This window comes from Sceloporus undulatus, chromosome 8, assembly GCF_019175285.1.
Source record: "Sceloporus undulatus isolate JIND9_A2432 ecotype Alabama chromosome 8, SceUnd_v1.1, whole genome shotgun sequence".
Lineage (NCBI taxonomy): Eukaryota > Metazoa > Chordata > Lepidosauria > Squamata > Phrynosomatidae > Sceloporus > Sceloporus undulatus.
Window position 1 is genome coordinate 13,417,612 of NC_056529.1, and position 22,772 is coordinate 13,440,383.

Genomic DNA, 22,772 nt, shown 5'->3' on the forward strand with positions numbered 1-22,772 from the left:
AAGCCAGATGTTACCAGTCTCTCAGGTAGGTGATACAGACCAATTGTTTAATGTGAACAGTTATAATCAGCACTTTGTAATGGCAAAAGCTTTAACAAGCATAAGCAAGAGTGGAAATGATGATAACTCAGAGACAGAGCACTTGCTTGGTATAAAGAGGATTCTGCATTCAGTTATCTGCCATCTGTTTTTAATGTAGCAGAATAGAAAGGGCAAGAGATTTCCACCTAAGGCTTCAGAAAGCTTGGCCATCAGAATAAGTATGGTAAGGGATGGGAATGACCAGAAAATTCTGTGCAGAGTTCCTTCCATGGACCTCAGGAGTCCATGTGTATCACCTTGAATACTATGATAGAAAACAAGACAATTAGTGTCCCCATGTACTTCATTGATAAGGCATGACATAAAGCACATCAGTGTCTCCATATACAACATTAAGATGAGGTCAGTTAAATCCTGAAAAGAGTAACTCATGACTAAAACTGAAATCAAGCCCTCAGAAAACACTTCTGCTACCTCAAACATGTAACCATTATGGTACATTTTACTACCACAACGAGCCCAGTCAATTGTTCTGCAAAGTCAAAGATGCTAAGAACTGTTCGCAGTGCCAGAGACAGTGGAACACAATTATAGGAATGCATACATGTGTCAAGGGCCCTGAGTCACCCCATAAAGACTGCACTGGATGCCCCAAAATATATTGCTGCCCACAACAACCACTCAGGTAAGTTCAGCAAAACCACCAAGATTTCCTTAACCATATATCCTTGGAAAGCATTAAAAGGGAATGTTAAGTATATCAATTGCTGCTGCACATTATGCTGTTCCTTAAAAGGAGGAAAGGCTGTAGAACATTCAAAACCTTTAGAGTTAATTAGTCAAAAATCACTTAAGCAAACCTTTATTTATGCACACACGTCAATTAAGTTGCACCTTATTGAACAAAAGCCTTAACCGCAAACTTGCTTACCTTAGTACAGCTGTTGATTTCATGCCTCCTTTGAGTTAGCAGCATAGCAAGTACTCTATTTGGTCAGTTGTATTCAAACAGAGCACAGCATCCCTCCCTTTTTAATAAATAAATAAACCGGTGTGATCTAGCCCACAGGAGAGACATAGTTTTCCTCATAGAATGAATCATACTTCTCTTTTGCCCTTCTGTACTTGCACAAAATGCCAAGTGCATTTTGCCATTTGTGTTAAAATGAAGCTCTTGTTTGCCTCAGTTCATTTGCAAGTAGTAATAGAGGGGTGGGAATCATGTGACTCTCTCAATAGTTAAGTGCTCCTCATCATTGGCAATTTTGGCAACAGTTGCTGGGAATCACAATCCAACAACATCTGGAACGCCACATGATTCCCTCTTTTGTAGTAGTGTTTCTTCCTGGATCGCCATGCAGTACCATTACTACTTCTGAATAGACAAATTGGTTTCCATTTTGCTTTGGCCCTCTTTGAGACTTCAAAACCTGAAATAAACACATTTACCATTAAAGGAATTTTCACACTGGTCCTTGAAATTCTTTCACCTTAGATAAGCTTTTAAAAAAAATACCCCAAGCCTATCTGTGTGACCTGCATAAAAATGCATAAACAACAGGTGGCTTTTCATTAAAACAAAAGTAATGATTTTAAAAAGAATGCATGTACACACATAGGCTTAGTCTGAAAAGCTGGTATAACAACTGCTGCATCCCAGAAATCTGAGCTATCCATGATAGAAAGGCATTCAAGGAGTGGGACTGCAGGACCAAAGGGAGATCCTCTCAGCACTTCCCAGATACAAGAACAGTCAGCATCCTGGGATAAAACACTAAGCAGTGATGAGCAATATTCTATTCTAGACAGCTTCCGCTCCATGAAAGGAGGAAAAAAGTCACTTAAGAGTTTTCAGTTTGCCAGGAATTCTTTTAATGACAGAATTTAAAAAAAGACCAAAAACAGCTTATTCCAACTGTCTCCTTTAAACAAATGGTCTGTATTTTATAGTTACAAATACTGTATATAGACAATGCCTTCTTGTACTGCACAACCAATAGATACAAGAATGACTTCAAAATGTCTAAAGGTCTCTAAAATTCTTTGAAAACGTGTCTGAATTTCCACTTGTTTTAAATTAGAACATTCTTAAACAAATCTGCGAAGTTATGTTTGAACTCAAATACAATGGCATCTACAGTTTAAAAGAAGCCTTTTTTTAGGAATTTGTCCAAAAAGGTCTCACTTTGGAGATGTTCACAAAAAATAGCTCAATGAACAACAGCATCATCGAATGGACTATTGGAAAAAGAGAAAGGGCTGCAATCCTACAGAGAGTGTTGTGCAGCACTACGTTCTGCATAAATGGGACTTATCTGTACTCTGAACAAAGGCAGGATTACACCCCTCAAAAATGTTACACATAACATAAACAACTATACAATTTACCATAAGCAACTGTGTGAATCAGAAGATGACGCCTGTAATTTATGTCAGAAGGTCCAAAAAAGAGAAAAGGGGGAAGGGGACCTGAATTACAGAAAAGAAAAGTCGTTCATTTAATGGAAAACTTAACAGTTAATAAAAATCAGCAAATATACAGAAAATTTACACAAGAATAGCAGCAATACTATGTAGTGACTTACGGAAAAGGAGTAGGGAGAAGAAGCGGCCAGACACCAGACCACCTTTGCATGGCTTGTCAGTCAAAAGAAGAGAGCACAAATGAAAACACAAAACAGTATCCGTTTCAAAAGTACAATTAATCTACAAACAAGTTTAGAATTATTTTACAGCACTTTTCGTAAAATCAATTATCAATACAAAAGGATGCCCATTTGGGGTATATAATATAATATTATATATATATTTATATATATATATACACACACACACGCACAAATATATATATATATATATATATATATATATATATATATATATATATTCATTCAGTGGTTTACTGCTGACTCACTTTAAATATATTAGTGTTATTACATGCAACTGTGTCCTGTACTTGAACAACCTTCCCGTGAATTTGACTTCATATATGGTAGCCTCTCCCTACCAAATGGTTCACATCTGGCAGTCAAAGATGTTTACCTTGTTTTCCATGAAACTGAATACAATGGAGCTTTGAATTTTTTTAGGCACTGCCCTGAAAACATTAGATTGCAGCTTCAACACATTGAAATTGTCACATTAATTCCTAAATTGCCATTCTCTGCAAAAAGCTGTGCAATGCTGGTGTCAAAGACTAGACAGTCACTATTCATAATAGCAGTTGCAATCCCCTCATGGATCGATCGAGGCGTTGCTTCCCAAGTCAATCTCCGCCTATGACCGTTTAGCTCAAGGCGGTAAGCAAAGTTTTCAGCTTGCTTCCGTGTTCCTATCAGCTGTACAATAGCAAAGAACTGCTGGTGACCATCATATTTCTCCTGTTTCTCCAGTACTAACATGAAGTGAAAACCAAAGCAAGACTGCATCATGACCCAGTCCACAGCCCCTGGAAGATTAATGTCTGTAGCTAGGAAAACTATATCTTCTCCTTGTAGTGTTGTTATCGATTTATGTTGATGCATGAGATGGGGCATGACAGCATCCAGAGAACCTTGCCATTTACAAGAAGCACCAGGACATGGACATGAATAAGGCCTAAATTCACACAGCTCTTCATGGTCTGCTTTTTCGGTGTGGGGCAAAGTTATCTCACAGCCAGAGGAGGCATATTTGCAAGGAAAGAGTACAGAGTTGGCAACTTTTTCCATAGCCAAATTACGAATGGAACCAAGTGGGCCTCGGCAAGTCGGACAGCATGTGAGCTTGGGACGACAGTTGCTACAGACAAGATGGCCACTTTGGCATTGCAGAATCGGTGGTAGTACATAGTCAAAACAGACTGGACACTCAAAGAGACTGGCCAAGTCATTGTTGGAAGCAGTTGTGCCAGTCAATGCAGGCACCCTCTGGGATGGTGTACACTTGGAGGTACCTGTAGGAAGTGCTGTAGCAGTCTGGCGACTCATTTCTGCAAAGAAAAGATAAGAAGCACATTAGTTGTCTCTGGAAAATCAGTGACAACCTAGATCCTACCTTTTGGGATGGGTAGAGCAGAGCAGACAGGAGTGTGGCAATATGCATTGTTGAGCACACTAAGGATCTACTCCACCTTCTACTTCCACTGTGGCCACCCTGTTGTTGTTGTGTGTCAATGTCATGGGGTTTTCTTGGCAATATTTATTTGGGGGGGAGGGGTTTCTTTTGCCTTTGCCACTTAAGATATCTCAAAGTAACCCCCAAAACAGCACTCTTTCTCTCTCCGCCACTGCCAAGTAGAGGCATACTAACAGTGAACGTGGAAGTGACTACTATGACTGATCCTCTTCAAATTGGTTGGTTTAATAAGATCCAAACATACCGCAGAATAGTAATGGCTTGACATCACTTTAACTGTTTTTCAATGTATTTAGCCTTCTCTGTAAGGAAACTATGGTGGCTCCCCAAATGAGAAATCCCAGCATTCAGCAAAATGGGAGCCATGGCAGTCAAAGTAATGGTAAACTGTAGGGATGTTTGTGTGTGTGTGTGGGCAATGGAGTCAACCTATATGGAATTAATTTCCCCCACAAGTTTGTATATATTAATGCATACAGTCGGCCCTCCTTATCCACAGATTTTTTTATCCATGGATTCAAGCATCCACGTCTTGAAAATATTCCAAAAAGTATAAATTCAAAATAGCAAACCTTGATTTTCTATTTTATATAAGGGACACCATTTTGCTCTGCCACTGTATTTAATGGGACGTCACTTCAGCATACACAGATTTGTTATCCATGGGGGATCCTGGAACCAAACCCCAGCAGATAACAAGGTCCCACTGTATACAGAAATGAGTGTTTTTTCAATAATCAAGGTGATATTATCACATTTCAATAATCAACGTGATAAGAAACCGATGCTAATAAAGAAATGTTGTTCAAGTAGAACATGGGAACATGTGGCCCTCCACATGTTACTTGACCATAATGCTCATTATTTCTTAACCTATCATGACATATTTGATTGTCTGTTTTTGCTCCTCTCGGGTGAAATAAGGTATCAGTCATGCAATCCAATTATTCTTAACCACTTATAATGCTGACAATGGACGAGGCAATCACATACAGTATCTGGAAACCAAGCATTCCTCATTCCAGCAAAGGCCATGGAGTTTCTGTCTGTTTAAAAGGAAGGCTATATTTCCAAGGACAAAACTGAGAATTCCTTGCCTAAGAAAACCCTGTGAAATTCAAGTCATACACACACACACACATAAAGGCCTTTTCTGAGCCAGTGATCATTACCACATCTAGTGTCAGTGAGATCCATATATTAAATGTTTTATTAAGAAGTACTTTCTTTTATTCCTACTGCCAATCTACATCTGCTGCCAATACTGTATTTTTCACTAGGTAAACCAATGAAAAGAAAATACTGTAACATTTGAAATTGATGGGAAACAAACTCATGATCTGTGTGGAAACAAAAAAGTAACTGTTGATTAGACATGTGTGCTTTTAGGTCCCACTGAAAGGTACGATGGGATGCAACTGTATTGAATTGTGCTGGATGGCTGCCAAAGTTGAAACGGGCTATTACAAATTACGATTGAGCAACTAGATAGGGCTAATTTGTGACACAGAAACTGTCGTGATTTATATCAGTGGTTCTCAATCTTCCTAATGCTGCGACCCTTTAATACAGTTCTTCATGTTGTGGTGACCCACAACCACAAAATTATTTTTGTTGCTACTTCATAATTGTAATTAAAAATATGTGTTTCCTGATAGCCAAAGGAGTCATGACCCACAGGTTGAGAACTGATGGGCTAGATGAATATACCTGTGAGAAAAATGTTTCAGAGAACACAAAAACCCAAGAACATCTAATGACTGCTACCACACCCTGGATGGCATATATAAGCATAAAGCTGCAGCCATAATTCATGTGTTACAACTAAAAACAAAAACCTACACTTGCAAAACCAACCGGTTTGAAGTTGGCTTGTCTTACTACATACTTTTACCTCATGTAAAGAAACCCTTAGGCATTCAACAGCAGCCACTGCTCATGACCTCAAAGAGAGAGAGAGAGAGAGAGGGAGGGAGATGATGTCACTTTCCAACATTACTGAATCAGCATAATTAGCAACACACACAAACGAACAGAGCTACTCTACATCATTTTGTGATGAACTGAGAAAGGGCGGGAAGACACCAAACCTATATAGAGGGTGGGTAGAGCTACCGCCAAAGTCTTCCCTAGCAATTCCAGTAGGATTCAAAATTGCTGCGCAAGCGCAGAATAACCCATTTATGTGGATTCACAGATGACCACTTGAAGAACTACAGTTACAGGTAAGCAACCTGTCCTCCTTCGAGTGGTCATCTGCGAATCCACACTGCGCCCATCCTCCCTTCTGTCCTTGTCTGCTCCTTATGGCGGACCTTTTGAACTGAGAACAAGCTGAAGGGACAAGATGAGAGAATGGTCAAACAAGCAGAAAAATACCGTTGGTCGGTGTCCAAAACAAGTCAAATCACTATCCAAAAAGAATTCAAAGCCAAAACGTAGTCAAAAGCGAAAGGAAGGAATGAATTCCAAGCGAGATTCCCTGAACTGCTCACGCGGTGGATAAAAGGAATTGAGAAAGAGAGGAAGACATGGAGCATATATAGGAGGTGGTCAGAGCTACTGCCAAAAAGTCTTCCTTAGCGGTTCCAGTAGGATCCGAAATTTGCTGCGCAGGAGCAGAATAACCCATTTGTGTGATTTGCAGAACACGAAGAAGAAAGATTTTAGAAAGAGATTTCTCGCAGGCTGTATTTAATAACCTGCTACATTAATTCTCAAAGCAGAAGCAATGTTCAAATAAGCAAATTAAACACCACAGCCATTTTCACCCCCAGAAATCTCTACGCTTGTCTCCAGAAGCTAAATGGATCAACATCAACAGGAGATCTAGATATGCACAAAGGTCTGTTATTCTGGGTGGAAAACACAGCTCCATACAACAAGGAGAATCAGGCTAGCCAGTGAGTCACTGCTCTTAGGTGTACTTTGTGTATCTTCCCAAAATACAGGCTACAGGGTGTGGCTAGTGTGGGATCCTTTCTCGTCATCATGCAGCCTGTCAGGTCCTGCCCAATTCTGAAAGAGATCCAAAATCCTCAGCAGCCTGTAAGTGCCATCTGCTCTGAGGGTGCTAAGACTTCCCTCAACAACCATTACAAGAATCCAGTTTAGTCAGCGATCATGTGAGACGGCCAGCGTCCCCTGCTGCAGACGCTGAAATTCCAATGAATAAAATACTTTCAGACTGTCTGCTGTCAGCATAAAGGGGAAAACCTGGCATCTATTGGGCATTGACACTAGAAGACATTCAGGTGCAAGCAAAGAAATGGCAACTCCTCTCTCTGTGTCCTTTCCCCCCCCTCCCCTTCTTATTTTTAAAAGAGAAACATTTTAAGTAAGATCAATACTTGGCAGGACTTCAGGAAGAATCAGATTTCTTGGGTATTATATAGGTCATGCTATATTCCAGGATGGTGTCATTACTTTAGAGTGTGGAATGTTCCAATGAGGATATTGTTCAACAGTGATCTATATTCTGTTCTCCCATAGGGTTGCTTGGTAGAGCTAGTTTTTTTGTACGTTTGCCACTTTCCAAACATGTATTGAATTTAAAGACAAGCAAAGGCACAAGCAGTGCAGTGTAGTGCTTGGAGCACAGGACTATGACTATGGAGAACAGGGTTCAAATCCCTGCTCGGCCATGGAAACCCACTTGGGGGCGACCCTGGGCAAATCTGATCTCAGCCTCAGAAGATGGCCATGGCAAACCCTCTCTGAAGAAACCTGCAAGACTCATGTTAGCTTCGCCTTAGGGTCGCAATGGTCCAAAACACACTGCAGAAACAATCCAGTTTAAGACTGCTTTAACTGCCCTGGAAATCCTGGGAATTGTAGTTTATTGTGGCACCAGAGCTCTCTGGCAGAGAAGGCTAAATGTCTCACAAAACTACAATCCCAGAATTTCCTAGCATTGAGCCAGAGCAGGTAAAGCAGTCTCAAACTGGACTATTTCTGCAATGTGTTTTGAACCCGTATGTCCGAAACTACTTATTGAAGGCACACAGTAACACAGCTAAACCTCTTAAGAGTTTACATAAAGGAAATTACCGGATGGACTAAGGACTTCAGATTCAGTTCTTCTACACTAGAGAATTGCCTAGAGGCATTTCTGATACCATGCCAAAGAAGAAAGGGTGCCTGCTTGTGATATCCCAGGCAGCAGGAAACTTTTAACATTGGTCCAAAACACACTGTAGAAATAATGCAGTTTGAGACTGCTTTAACTGTCCCGGCTCAATGCTAGGGAATCCTGAGAACTGTAGTTCTGTGAGACATTTAGCCCTCTGTTAGAGAGCTCTGGTGCCACAATAAACTACAATTCCCAGGATTACCTAGCACTGAGTCAGGACAATTAAAGTAGTTGAAAACTTGGATTATCTCTGCAGTGTGTTTTGGACCACTGAGAAGTAGCACCTAACTATCCTGGTTGAAGAATTGCTACCTTTTCTTTTGCTGGCTTTATTCCCTGGCAGACATGTATCGAGGACTCCTTTCCACGCGTATAAAAAACTGAAGGCGGATTTCCCCGTCATGAGGAGTAAAACAGCTCATTGCGTTTCTCCATAGAAACAAAAAACAATCCACAACAGAGAGTTTCCCCCCTCCTGGAAACTCCAAAGAACCGGCACTATCACAGCCCCCAGAAGGGGGCACAAATCCAGGCGAAGAAAGCAGCTCCTTTCACAAGGCAAGGCAAAGCAAGGCAAGGGTGTGGAAATCCAGTCCCCTTCGTTCCTCCAAGTAATCCAGAGTGAAAAGCGAAGGGGGATAGGAAGTAGAAAAGAGATGAAGCTGTCCATCTGGCTAGTCTCCAATTAGATCCACTCGATTGCCAAGGCTCCCTGAAACAGATCCTGGAATTTCCACCTCCACGAGCACGACTCAAGAAAGTCATTTGGTGCCATTTCCAGCCCTTCTCTGAGTCCGATCTGACCAGATCTTCTCACTGCAAAGGAGGACAAGGCCCTGGAAAAAAGTGTAGGGTCTTCAAGAAAAATGGAGGCCCTTACAAAATAAAAGCTTTAAAAGACCACTCTTATAAATATAAATCCATGCTTCTTGGCCATGCTCCAAATGGAAGACATTTCGGAATTCCTCCTGGAGAGAAGGCTGGAATGGAGGACATGTCCTGGTAAAGGAGGACGTGTCTGATCGCCCTACAGCTATGCTCAAGCTCCAAAAATGAAGAGTACAATCAAAGCAACAAAAGCAGAAGAGAGAGCTCCTGAGTTGAGTCTGAGACTCTCAGTTACAAACCATGGGCTCTTGCTTTGCTCCAGCTCCTAACAAATACTAAGGGGGGAGGAGGAGGAGGAGGTCCCACCTCATCCCAGGGAGGGGGGGAAGCAGGCGGATCAGCCTCACATGATCCTCCAGACTCTGCTGGCAGGCAGCAAACACAAGCATTCAGCAGAGCAAGAGACTGCTTAGCGCAGCAAAGGAAAGGCCCGGAAAAGGGGGGGGGGGGGGGGGGGGGGCCTCTTTCGCAGCCATGAATTGCCAACCCGTCCCCCACTGGCCCCAAAGATGCTCTGGAATGGAAAGGCAAGGGAGGGACCTGGTGATCGCCCCCTCCAGCCATGATTAAGCAAGGTCTCCCACAGCAGCTGACAGCCTCCACTTACTATATTGCCTTTCCTGCACACCATTAATACAGAGCCAGACAGCACCAGTCATCCTGTGGGGCCCCAGTTAAAGGAATGGTCTTCAGGGCTAGATTTAGATTCAGGTGGCATCCACACTGCAGAAATAATTTGGTTTGACACTGCTTTAACTGCCATGACTCAATGCGATGGAATGCTGGGCACTGTGGTTTCATGAGAGATTTAACCTTTTCTGCCAGAGAGCTCCGCTATCACAACAAACTACACTTCCCAGAATTCCACAGCATTGAGCCATGGCAGTTGGAGTGGTGTCAAACTGGGCTATTTATGCAGCAGCCCTAGAGACCATTTGAGAGCTTCTTTCAAAAATTTCCCATGGAGATCTCCAATGATTTGTGGTAGATTACAAAGAGTTTCTAACTCTCATTATACTAACATGGATTATTATTATTTCCTTTCTCCCTTTGCTTATGATTGGAGACCAGGTTCAATTCCCAGCTCGGCTATAAAACCCACTGGGGGTCCTTGGGCAAGTCTTCCCAGACTCTGGGGACGGTAATGACAAACCTCTGAACAAATCTCGCCAAGAAAACCCCATGATAGGTTTACCTTAGGGTCGCCATAAGTAGAAAATGACATTAAGACACACAACAACAACAAAAACAACAACAACAACAATCCTAGAACTTAAATTTAAATACATTAAATACATAACTCATATTCTGAAACACACTAAGGTGCCTTCCATAGAGATAGACCAGTGGTGTGTCTCCTTAGGTAACATCTGTGCAATGTTTTCTAGGGTAACTTGGCAATGATTCCCCAGAGTTTCTTTTTTTTTGGGGGGGGGGGGTCCTCCCTTTACCTGGCCCTGAATCTGGAACCTTTTGCAAGCATAGCATGTGCTGAGTCTCTGAGCTTCTGACCGTCCCATAAAAGATCATTATCTGAACTAATAGGAGTATTTTAAAAACAGAAATGAATATGAAATAGCATGAGCAAGTACTCCCCCCGTGATCCTGCAGATACCGAGAAGACAGCGCCTAGCAAAGCGGTCTGATATAATTCCAAAAACTAGTTAACCCAAATCCTGTAAGCAAATAAAAAAAAAGAGAGAGGAGAGTCTGTTGTCTAAGGATGCAGGTTGTTGTAACCTCTGCAGTCAAAGGGAAGGACAGCTACCATATACAAAATGCCAGGCATAGTAGAGACAGCAACATGACAGAGTGATGACATACGGAGGAAGCAACTGCAAAATCTAGTATGGGTATACTTTTAACTGCTTAAGGCCTTTAAAGAATTGATATGGATAATTAAACGCAGTAAAAAAAATCAAAGAGATAACACAAACATGGTGAGAATCTGAGGTTGTTTATCTTTGTATTTATTTCAGGGGCACTCCAAAGTGCTTCCAAACAAAGCAATTGCCTCCTGCCTCCAGAATCTTGACTTCCTAAGAATGGCCCTGGCTCCACATGAGGACCAAAGGTATTCTATGAAAAGAGATAAAGCAGCCAGAGGTCAAGTGCTACATTTGAATTCGTCCTGGATACCTGTGTGTGTGTGTGTGTGTGTGTGTATATATAATTTATAAGGTGAAAGGGGAGGTATCCCTATATTGCTGACCTCCATTCTAAACCTGGTCAAATACTACTGTATTTGTGTATTTCTCAAGACTGCACAAGAGAACAGAAGAAAACAGAAATGTTTGCCAAAACAGTAGCAATTTCTCTGCAATCTCCCCTACAACACAGCCATCTGCATAGACAAAAACAAACATAAATGATTACAGTACATTATATATTGTTACCAACCTTAAATTATGCCTCATTTAAGATTATATATGTTCTTAATCTTTCTTTCAAAACAGTAATCTAAAAATAAAAAACTGTCAGTGAAGCACTGTAGTTATTTTTGAACAACACAAACACATAAGTCTCAACAGAAATGATTAAGGGCTTTCTAAAACTCTTTTATCAACCAAGAAACTTCACACCAAGTTCCAGCTTTCAATCCATATTAGTTATATCAGGGCATGGGAACACCTCCCCAGGACCCCAGAAGGCTGCATCCTTCCTATTTTCACCCTTGTTCCCCCATATCAACCCCAAGTTGTTGGGTTTTTAAAAGATAATGTTTTCATCATGGGGTTGTTGTTGTGTACCTTCATGTTTTTTGTGACTTCTGATGACCCTAAGGCCAAATGGTGGAGGGCACAAGGACACTTCAAGGGTAACCTACATCACCCTGCAGAATATACTTTGTGCACTTCTGTATTAGATGAAAAGAGAAACATACCATGAACTGAACAACTATTAGCCTATTTACAAAGCCAATAATGCAGCAATACTATTCAAACATGCTGGAAATACTTCCAACAGCAATAAAAATGCTACAAAACTACAGCAATAATCTTCCTCAGTTTCACATGTGGTATCCACAGATGGACTAAATACAGTGTGCCCACGTGATATGCGTTATTACAATGGACTGCACACATATTAAAACAGTCAACCTTATTTCCTTCCTGCCATGAGTACCTTATTGTGTTGTGGCAGCCTCTGAAGTTTCCCCAACTTTATAGTAGGCTTTGATTCCAGAAATAACAAATTCAGAATACAATTACACACACGCCTCACTCACCAGTCCTTTGGACTCGGACCAAATCTAGCCAACCAGCTACATGTTGGAAGGCTAGCTTCCAATATCAAACCGGTATGTTGTTTGCAAATTAAAATAATTCAGAAAGTATCGAGACGATACATAGACTCTTTGGATAGCAGGAAAGCATTTCAATACTCAAATGCGTCACAAAGTGTTATTGTTCCTACAAATAAACATTTGGGACTGAAAGACCACCTTGTTTCTACTACCAAGAACACTAGCCTGACAGGATGGGAAGAACCAAGCACAACAAACAGGCACCATAATCCCACTCTTGAGGCAATGGTGAACAACAGCAAGCAAGGCAAGATGGCCTATTACTTTTTAGTTCATCTTCCACAGCAGTGCTCCTGCATCTTCTTCCTCTGTACTAGAACAGCTCTCCACCCAAACTGACTGAGGAAGGGAAAAGATTTTCAAGCCTTGTCTACACAAAATAAGCCTGATGCAAATAATATAGGTTGTTCAGCAGCAGAGCTTGCAGGATTGTGCTCAATAAAAGCAATGACAAACTCCAGCCCATCTACAGAACAGCAGAGTCCAACATCTTCAAGAAGTATAATCTGCCACAAATTATGTCCAGAGTAGGTACTATTCTAATGAGCACCTCAAAATATATCCCACTCCGTAGGCTTTGCTTAGTTTTGCTTCAGACCTGCCAAGGCAAGTGTGCAGACAGTTCTGCAGATGCTAGAAACAATGTGGCCCTAGCTATGGTATGAAAAAGTGCTCTTCCCCTCTTGACCAAGAGTATCTTGTGTTCCCTTGTGGCTCTAACATCACAAGTCTGCCCTAAAAGCAAACAAACATTATATATATATCAGCTTGTGTCCAATGGCTGGAATGCAGCAGCAGAGTCAGTTCCATGTCCAATTCCAGTCATCTTTTCATGAGGTTAGGAAAGGATTCTGCCTGAAACCCTGGAAAACTGATGGTAGGGTAGCAAGCATTGACAGTACTGAGGCAGGATAAGACTCAGCACAAGACATCTTCCTATGCTCCTAATGATAATACAAGTAGATAGTACATCTACTTGCATAAGACAAGCACCCAGTTTTCACCAGTCCTTCATACCACTGAGCACTCCCCCATGCCTGCCAAAGCTGCACAGGCAGAAGCAACTTCTGTTAAGGCAAAGCCAACATTTAACAGAATCCCTTAATTGTAAAGGAAAAAGTATACCAGTCTTTTCATTAAAAGCTGCAGCCTTGTTCAGTTCTTGAAAATACTCTGATGTGCCTTGATTTTAACAAGGAAAACACTTGTTTCAGTACACTTGTTTTAATACAAAGCTTGTGGTGCCTTTATGGGTTCCCAACATCTGTCTGTTCTAGAATACTCCAGGTTTAAGTTGTAGGAAGGGCTCCATGAGCCACCGTGGTGTAGTGGTTTGAGTGTTGGACAACAACTCTGGAGACCAAGGATCGAATCCCACTCAGCTGTGAAAACCCAGGGGATGGCCCTGTGCAAATACCTCCCTCTCAAGCTTAGAGAAAGGCAAAAGCAACCATCCTCTGAGCAAATCTTGCCAAGAAAATCCAGAGATAGAGTTGTTATAAGTCAGAAATGACTTGAAGGCACACAATAACAACAATGCGGGCTCCATATTGTTATATAATGGCAAAGACTGAATATTGGGATTATATTACTACTGTTTTTAAATGTTATATTGGACTGTTGTTACCCGCCTAGATCCTCAAAAGGGAAAATAATAATTTTATTATTATTATTATTTGTTTATAACTAAGCAAATTGAAAATTTTTAATTATTCACCAGAATGCCATTTTTGTAAAGAAAGTAATTATTTTATTGCAACTAACACAAACTACATTACTTCAGTACTCAATATCTGGACACATGTCCAAAGTTGCAAGCGTTTACACAGCAGATTAATAGCTCTAAACTACCATGATGCAACAAGTATGTATTTTACCTTGCATCATTGTGAGGCTGATAAACACACTGACTTAACAGCAAACACAAACACCCAAATCAAAGAGCTCGGGGTGACTTCTAAAGCGATATATGATTAATGAAGAACAATTCAAATCAGGACCATAAAGTCTGAGTGTTTCCTGAAAATAATACATTCTTTTAAATTGATTATTTTGGGATCCAGAAACAGATGCAATAATCAAAACATAGCTAGATGTCCATGTTCTCTGGGATGCAACAGGCTAAGTCCAATTAAATACAAAGGGATCTATAGTTTCGTGTTGTTGTCATATCTTCTCCAAGTATGGGTGCTCCTAGATACGTCGCTTCAGATGACAAATCAGGTAATCAGGAGTACCTGTTATCAGCTTCGGCTGATACGCCAGCTGCGCCCCTTCCTGGAAGTAAGGGACCTTGAAACTGCAGTACATGCACTGGTAACCTCACAACTCGATTTCTGCAATGCGCTCTACATGGGGCTACCCTTGTGCCTAGTTCGGAACGTGCAACTAGTACAAAACATGGGAGCCAAACTGGTCACCAGAAAATCTAGGAGAGACCAGATAACACCTATCCTAAAATCACTTCACTGGCTGCCTATTAGTTTCCGGGCGCAGTACAAGGTGTTGGTTATTACCTTTAAAGCCCTACATGGCTTGGGTCCAACCTATTTGAGGGATCGCCTACTTCCATATAACCCACCCCACACATTCAGGCCCTCTGGGAGGAATTTATTGCAGCCTTTAAAGACCAGACTAACTGCAAACTCCAAGAGGACCTTTTCTGCTACTGCTCCCAGACTGTGGAATGGCCTGCCAGACGAGATCGGTCAAATTACCAGCTTAGACAGCTTTTAAAAAGCTGTCAAGACAGATCTCTTCCGGCAAGCCTTTCCTGAATATAATGGCTCAGCCACAGAATGATTACCCCCTCATACCAGGTATTATACTAGCGCTCTGCCCATGTTCTGTTTATTATTAATTACACATTTGAAAAACTCTAATTTTAACTGTAATATGTTTAATCCTTTTTTAAGGAGGGGAATGTTGTTATATTGATGTATTATTATGTGAGGATGTTTTAATTGTTAGCCGCTTTTATTGCTTTTACAGAAAAGCAGGGTATAAACAGACATTTTATTTATTTATTTACTTATTTATTTATTTATTTATTTAAGTAAGTAATCCTGGAAGAAAGGCTATATTACAAGTCTATGAATATAATCTTTTAATGATTCCTTACCTCTTTGAAAATGCAATTCTGATTCCAAGTTGGTTCATGTTCAGAATACAGTACTATTTTATGCATGTACACTTTCAACAAAAGCTTTGATACTAACCATGCTTTTAATTCAAAGCAAATTTCAAGACATGGAACTTTATTCCAGCTCCACTTGGAAATATGAAGATAATTAAGCAATGCACTGCCTCCATTTTTAAAAAAATATCAAAACCATGAAAATCCCAACTTGCTTGCTCTTTTTTCTTTCAATAAGCTTCTATCACTATACCTGACAATATAAAAAGTACCATTCTGATCTATTTTTTCTGAGCTATACAATGTACACTTCTTGGGAGCAAATGCTCCCTCTCTGAAATCTATCCTTAGGTGTGATGAACATACATCAGAAATGAACATCAAAATTAGGGGAAGACCGCAATGCAAGATATATGGTTCAACCTGCTTGTAAAAGAATCAAGGTTAGTGAGAAAATCTGAATCAAAATGAGATTCTCAAGAGGGTATTACATAAAAGATGTAAGTCTTCAAAAAGATAAATACAAGCTCCGAACAGATAAAAAACTACTTAGTATATTCATAGTTAAAACAGATAAAATGTGGCTCTATATTCAAATCTAATGAAGAAGGAGGAGGATTCCTCAGTGATAAGCAGGTTCCAAAGCATTTATGTTACCAGTTGAATGCCCAAAGTTTTGGACTTGATTCCCCCTCCTTGCACCAAACACAAGTCTACTGTGACACATGGCAAGAGTTATTTTATAAAGAATGTTTCAAAAAGCAGATTGTGATAATAACCAGCAGAGAAAGAGTCACTATTTAAACAAACAGCCCCCAACCTAATGTAAAAGCCATTGGGTTTACAGCTAAATGTCCTTCTAAATCTCAGCTGTGATGTTCTATTTTCATTTTAAGATCTCACAAAAATAGGAAAGGTGCCTGCATTTCAGAAGCTTGCTGTTTAGAAAACACTTAACAAAAAAAGGGCCATAGTACAAATGAAGCAGTATATTCGCATGATATAGTTGTTTCAGTGTTGAGCCATGACTCTGGAGACCAAGGCTAGAATCCCCGCTTGCCCACGGAGACCCCCTTGGGCAACTCACACTCTCTCAGCTGCAGATGAAGGCAAGGTACACTCTTGGATGTACCTTGCATCCCAAAAACCATAATAAGGTCACTGTTAAGTCGGGAACAACTTGAAGGAATACAACATCAATCTTCAAATAACCTCCCTCACAGTTTAGCACCCCTAAATATGGCATCACAGCAAGCTAGAAGGAAATCAGAAATGCAAACTGAGATGGTAAAACAACAATCCCATCTTCAACTGTCAAATGCATATTTATGACATTTTTAGCTAATTTTAGATAAAATGTTTTGAAGGCCACACTGGTTCCTGTGGCAAGTACCAAAAAAGATCACTCATAATCTAGACCAGTGATACCCAAAGTGGGCTTTACTGATCACCTGGGGGCAGTGGAAAGATCCAGGTGATGGAAAAGGGCGGTGATGGAAAAGGGGGCAGCAGGGGAACCTTCAGTCAAAGCAGTGGCACCTAAGAAAGATAAGGGGAACCAGCAGCAGCCTTTAGGACCACGGTGGGTTGCATAGCAGCAATATCAGCTTCATTTATATACCACTTCATACTGAACTAAGCAGTCTCTAAGTGGTTTACAACCGTAAGCTAATTGCCCCCAACAAGCTGGGTATGAAACCTCTTTTTTCAGGATCCCTTAAAACCACCGCACAGCCTTCATGTGGTGATCTCTTTGCTTGCCCATGTGAACGTGCCCATATTCTTGCAAGGCTTAGGCACAGAGCATCACTTCTGTAGTTGGGAGTTGTGCCATTCTGGGACAGTCTAACTGACTGGAGAATGTGACAGTGGCAGAAAAGTGGCGGCAAAAAGGAGCTTTCCACGGGGCTTGGCTGGCAGGTTGGAGCTGTGCTGCTGCTCCTGCTTTCTTTTGTCAGGCAGGCTAACAGAAAAGGTAGCAAAAGAAACAATTGGGGGGGGGGGCAGAAATGACCTGAAGTTGTGTGGGGATGGCACACCTCTGGGGAAGGATGGGGAGGAATATCTGAGGTCGATTCCTGGAAAGACTCCTTTGCCTTGGAATGTCAAATAGCCTTCTGCAAATTCAATCAAAATGTAGAAAAATGTAAACTCTGAAAAGGAAGCCCTTTAAATGTTCAGATACACATATGTACACACACACTGTCCTGGCTAGCTAGCTGATCATCTGTATACTTTCTTCTATGCCACAGGGAGCATCCCACATAGCCTTTTATTACCTCTTCCATCAACATTATCCTCACAAATCCAAGTCATAGCTACACAGAACTAGTATAGTATGGGTTAGGACTCAAAAGTACAGTTACACCTCTCTTGATGAAGTAAATGTGTTCCTGGGTATTACTTCTGTAGCAGAAATAACATGAAAACAACAGAAAGCATAGGTGGGGTAGCCGTGCTGGCCATACAGCAAAGTACAATAACATTCAAAGTCCACATAACAGGGATACTTTTATTGGCCAACCAAAATGCACAAAATACATGATGCAAGCTTTTGAAGCTCAACTGGTTTCTTTATCAGGCAAAGGTGTTTTTGCTGGCACTATAACAGGAGAAAGAAAAAAAATGACCATGTTGGAGTCATAAACCTACATTTTATCAACATAATGTTATAGTTGTTCTCAGTTCAGATGGCAGTAACACATTGCTAATGGACTTTAAATTTTACTTCCTGAAGTTTACTCCTTGTCTCCCAGAGCCCACTTGGCCAAGGAGCAGTAATGGCTTCTGCCTACATGGATATCCTCCATACCATCTTAACTGAGAACTATAATATCTTGATATTGGCACATGACTCCAGCATTGTATTTTCCCCTTTCTGCTGTTTGTTTGTTAACACTTTTGCCTGATGAAGAAGCTAGTGGAGTTTCCAAAACCTGCGTCATGTATTTTGTGCATTTTGGTTGGCCAATAAAGGTACTGTATTGCTGTTTTGTGGATTTTGGATGTTATGGAAACAATAGGGGCAGGTCCCTAGAGAACTAAAAAGAAGAGCAGGCACATGCTCTTGCCTCAAGGGATGCTGGAAGCAGCTGGCGTTTATCTTGCCTATTGTAGGTAGGCACAGACACAACTGCACTAAGATGGGATAGACAAGGATTCCATTCTTTCTCAGCTCAGGCCTTTATTGTATTTACTGTAGGCATGCTGCTACAGCCTAATCCTGAAAGTCTGTGTTTCTCCAGTTTTCTTCCCAATCTGCCCAGTGCTGCTGCTGCTAAAATACTCCTAGTTAGACAGAGGACAAAGAGGGAAAGGAGGAGCTGAGGGTATAAAAAGACGTTGTAAAAAGCAGTTTCTTTGTCAGACTTTGTTAACAATTATACCAATGCCTGGTTAAAATGTCACCTCTTCCACAAACTTACAAGATGTACTCTCACAAGTCACTATCTCTCATCTTCAACACAAGCAGGATAATACTGGACTGTTGTTGTATGCCTTCAAGTCATTTCCAACTTATGGCCACCCAGGCAACCCTATCATGTGCCTCTCTTGCCATTGGTTCGCCATTGCCTTACAGAAGCTGAGAGCATATGGCCTACCCAAGACTGCCCAGTGGGTTTCATGGCCCATCAGGAACTGAACCCTGTTCTCCAGAGTCGTAGTCCAATACTGAAACCACTACGCCACGCTGTCTCTACACTGGACTATACTACAGTACTATTTTAACAATTACCAACAACATATGAGACACTTTGAAAACCTAAAACATGCTATGTAAGTGGTAAGTATTACAGTCAACCCTCAACTTTCACGCAGGTTGGGTCACAGGGCCCCAGGAAAGTGGGAAAACAATGAATATCTCTTAAAAGGTCTGCTAATGCTCAGTGATCCAATGCCTTATGCCTTCCCTAGTTCCTTCACTGTCATTGGTGTCAGAGTACAAAGGCAAACACTCCATACTTGAAATGCCAATGCTTGCAAAGTAACTCACTTGAAGTACACAGTTTTCACAGAGAATGGAAAGAACTAGGTCATGGTATTATTTTAAAAAAGAGAGATAGAATGAAACTATATTCCTAAAGAGCAATAGATTCCATTATGCAATTGCACACTTTTGTCGTATCTGGTCAAAACATCTGGAAAAATACAATTGTTATTTTCCTGTAACAGGTATGTGACCTGTATCAGCCCCACTGCCATCATCTGTGTGTTTGTGTGTGTGTGTAAAATTACACAGAAATGGCAAGCTATATTCCAGACTTCCTCATTCTGAACTGCATCATCTGCAGCAAAAGGTTCTCTCCTTTTAATTTACCAAACCTACAAATTGCCAACGCCAATCCTTAATTACACTACACCAGCCATGAACAGCAACCACTTCTACAGTACAGAACACACTATCCTCCTTAGAGGTCTTCACACGGAGGCTGGGTGGTCATCTGTCAATGGGGACGCTTTGATTGAGAGTTCCTGCATGGCAGAATGGGGTTGGACTGGATCAGGGCCATTCTTGGGGTCTCTTCCAACCCTATGATTCTAATATATTATCCAATTCCTGAACTCTACACTGGTTAAGTAACATTGCACAATATGTACTTAAAACATACACTAGGCCCTCCTTATCCACGGATTTGCAATGTGTTGTAGAAGAACCAATCAGGTGGAAGTATACTGCAGAGTGGGGAGGAGGGAATAGAAAGACAGACAGGTTAAAGGAGGACTGGAACATCCCTGCCTTTTAGGGGGAAACTGAGGCCCCATACAGACAAGCCAAAATAAAGCTGCTTCGGGTCACTTTGGAGGTACTGTATGCTGTTTAAATGACATATGCATCTTAAGGGGCCAGAAGCTGCACCAAAGCCATGCTTCAGTCCTAAGGACGGGAGTGTGGCTTTGGTGCGGCTTCCGGACTCTTAGGATGCATGCATCATTGAAACAGCATACCTCCAAAGTGACCCGAAGCAGCTTTATTTTGGCCTGTCTGTATGGGGCCTGAGAGTGGGAAAAGAATAATAAGAGTTTACTGAGCAAAGATGACAATTAGGGCTACAAGGCAATGCACACTTACTCCAAGTTAAGCCCCGCCAAGCACAAGGACACCGGTGTCAAGCACACACCAGACTAATGTATGTGTTTTGGACCCATTGTGTATTTCAGAGGAAGGACTAGCAAAAATGCCTTTGTGTATGCCTTGCCTAAGAAAACACCTATGAAATTCATTGAATCACCACAAGCCAACAAGTGACTCAAAGGAACACAAACACAGCACTTGATCTAGGGCCAAAAATGCTCTGCAGAAATAATCCAGTTTGAGACTGCTTTAAACTGCCCTGGCGCTAGGGAATCCCGGGAAATGTAGTTTTGTGAGAAGCTTTGCCATTTCTGTCAAGAGAGCTCTGGTGCCACAATAAACTACAATCCTCAGGATTCCCAAGTGCTGGGATGCTGGGATTCGTAGTCCGGCGAGGCCCCAAAATCCCAAGAAGGCCCTCTAAAAACTACACATCCCAGGATGGAGCTGTGGCATTGAAGCGGTGTGAAAGTGCCTTACTTTGGGTCCAATCTGTAGAAATAAACACACTGTTGGGCCCCACTTTAAATTGTCATGGGCTCCATTGTGGGATCTGTAGCCTTGTAGGACTACAAATCCCTTTTTTCCTCCTTCCCTCCTTCCCTCCTTTCTTTCTTTCCTTCCTCCCTTCCTTCTTTCCTCCCTCTCTCTTCTTTCCTTCCTTTCTCCCTTCTTTCCTTCCTCCCTTCCTTCTTTCCTTCCTTTCTCCCTTCTTTCCTTCCTCCCTTTCTCTTCTTTCCTTCCTTTCTCCCTTCTTTCCTTCCTCCCTCTCTCTCTTCTTTCATTCATTCCTTCCTCAGGATGGAGCTACAGCCCCGAAAGCCTGGTTTCTACAAGGCAGAAAGGCCCAAATCTGAGGGGCGAAGGCCTCTTTGTCAGAGAAGCCCCCAAAGAGCCCTGAGAAAACTACAGAGCCCGGGCTCCTCTGGGAGGGCAGGGCTGCAGCGCTTCTGTCTACGAAGCCTGGCTTCTGCAGCGCCGGAGCCAGAGCCTCTACTCCACTCTGGGGCTGGCTCTGCTTGGTCTTGATGGCAGCCATGGGCCACCGGCCGAAGAGTCTCAAGGAGAAGGAGGAGGGGGCGGCAAAGACAGACAAAAGCACGGGGGAAACCAAGGTAAGAGCCGTGCGTCGCCTCCAGGCTTGGCTGCTGGGGAAGGAGAAGGAAAGAAGGCCATGAGGGTAAGGGCAAGGCGAGAGAAGGAGCCCGGTCGGAACAGCGCTTCCTCGGCTTCCATCCTGCGGCCTTGAAGGACTACACATCCCAGCCTCTTCCTTCCCCCAAAGGCCTCCTCCTGAGTCTCGTCGGCGCACAAAGGGAAGCCGGGAGGCGGAGCGGGGCCTGGCCGCCTCCTCCTCCTTCCCTCCCTCGCTCGCTGGGTCCCCGCCCTGGGCCTCGGAGGCGCTGCTAGGCCGCGGGGGGAGCCGGGCCTGGTCCCGAGGCCTCCCCTTCCCTTCCCTTCCCTTCCCGGCTCCTCACCTGTGGGCGCTGCTGGGCTGAGCGGCGAACCGCGGCCTGGCTCCCCGACCCCCGGGATGGCTGCTGCGCGGCTCTTACGAGGGAAAGAAGAAAGGAAGGGAGCGAGGGAGGGAGGAAGGGAGGGAGGGGAAGGAGGCGGGCGGGCGGGCGCCGAGAGGCCGAAGAGGCGGGAAGAGGCCGAGCGAGGCGATCGCCCCTGGCTTTGCCAACAGCCGCCGAAAAGCGCAGGCAGGGAAACGAGGCAACGCGCGCCTCCGCGCGCTCTCTCTCTCTCCCCCTCGCTCTCCTTCCCCCCTCCAAGGCTGCGCGCGCACCTCGCTCTTCCGCGCACGCGCAGCTCGTCGCCGAAGGGAGACGCTCTCATGCTCCTCCCCTCCTTTCGTGTGTGTTCTCTGGCGGCGCATGCGTACTTGGCCTGGTCTTCTGGTCCTAGCTCGCGTATTTCCCCTCCGTCCCTCCGTCTTCTTTCTGACGCATGCGTACTAGGCCTGGTCCTCGGTCGCGTATTTCACCTCCCTCCCTCCGTGTCTTCTCTTTGACGCATGCGCACTCGGCCTGGTCTTCTGGTCCTTGCTCGCGTATTTCCCTGAATCCCCTCC

At 42.7% G+C, this 22,772-nt stretch overlaps 1 protein-coding gene across 4 annotated transcripts; it reads right to left on the reverse strand.

Annotated features, from left to right (window-relative positions):
• Window positions 1-2,913: 2,913 nt before the first annotated feature.
• Window positions 2,914-22,482, reverse strand: SIAH1 (siah E3 ubiquitin protein ligase 1). 4 transcript variants are annotated; one of them, XM_042437975.1, is made up of 2 exons: window positions 22,174-22,482; window positions 2,914-4,012 (listed from the first exon to the last, which is right to left on the reverse strand). In XM_042437975.1, the coding sequence occupies exon 2, from the start codon at window positions 4,008-4,010 to the stop codon at window positions 3,162-3,164; it is 849 nt and encodes a 282-aa protein (XP_042293909.1). In that variant the 5' UTR covers window positions 4,011-4,012; window positions 22,174-22,482; the 3' UTR covers window positions 2,914-3,161. The 4 variants fall into 4 exon arrangements, with proteins under 4 accessions (XP_042293909.1, XP_042293911.1, XP_042293910.1 ...); XM_042437977.1 differs by lacking the exon at window positions 22,174-22,482 and adding an exon at window positions 15,607-15,784; XM_042437976.1 differs by lacking the exon at window positions 22,174-22,482 and adding an exon at window positions 8,603-9,572.
• Between the last annotated feature and the right edge of the window lie 290 nt (window positions 22,483-22,772).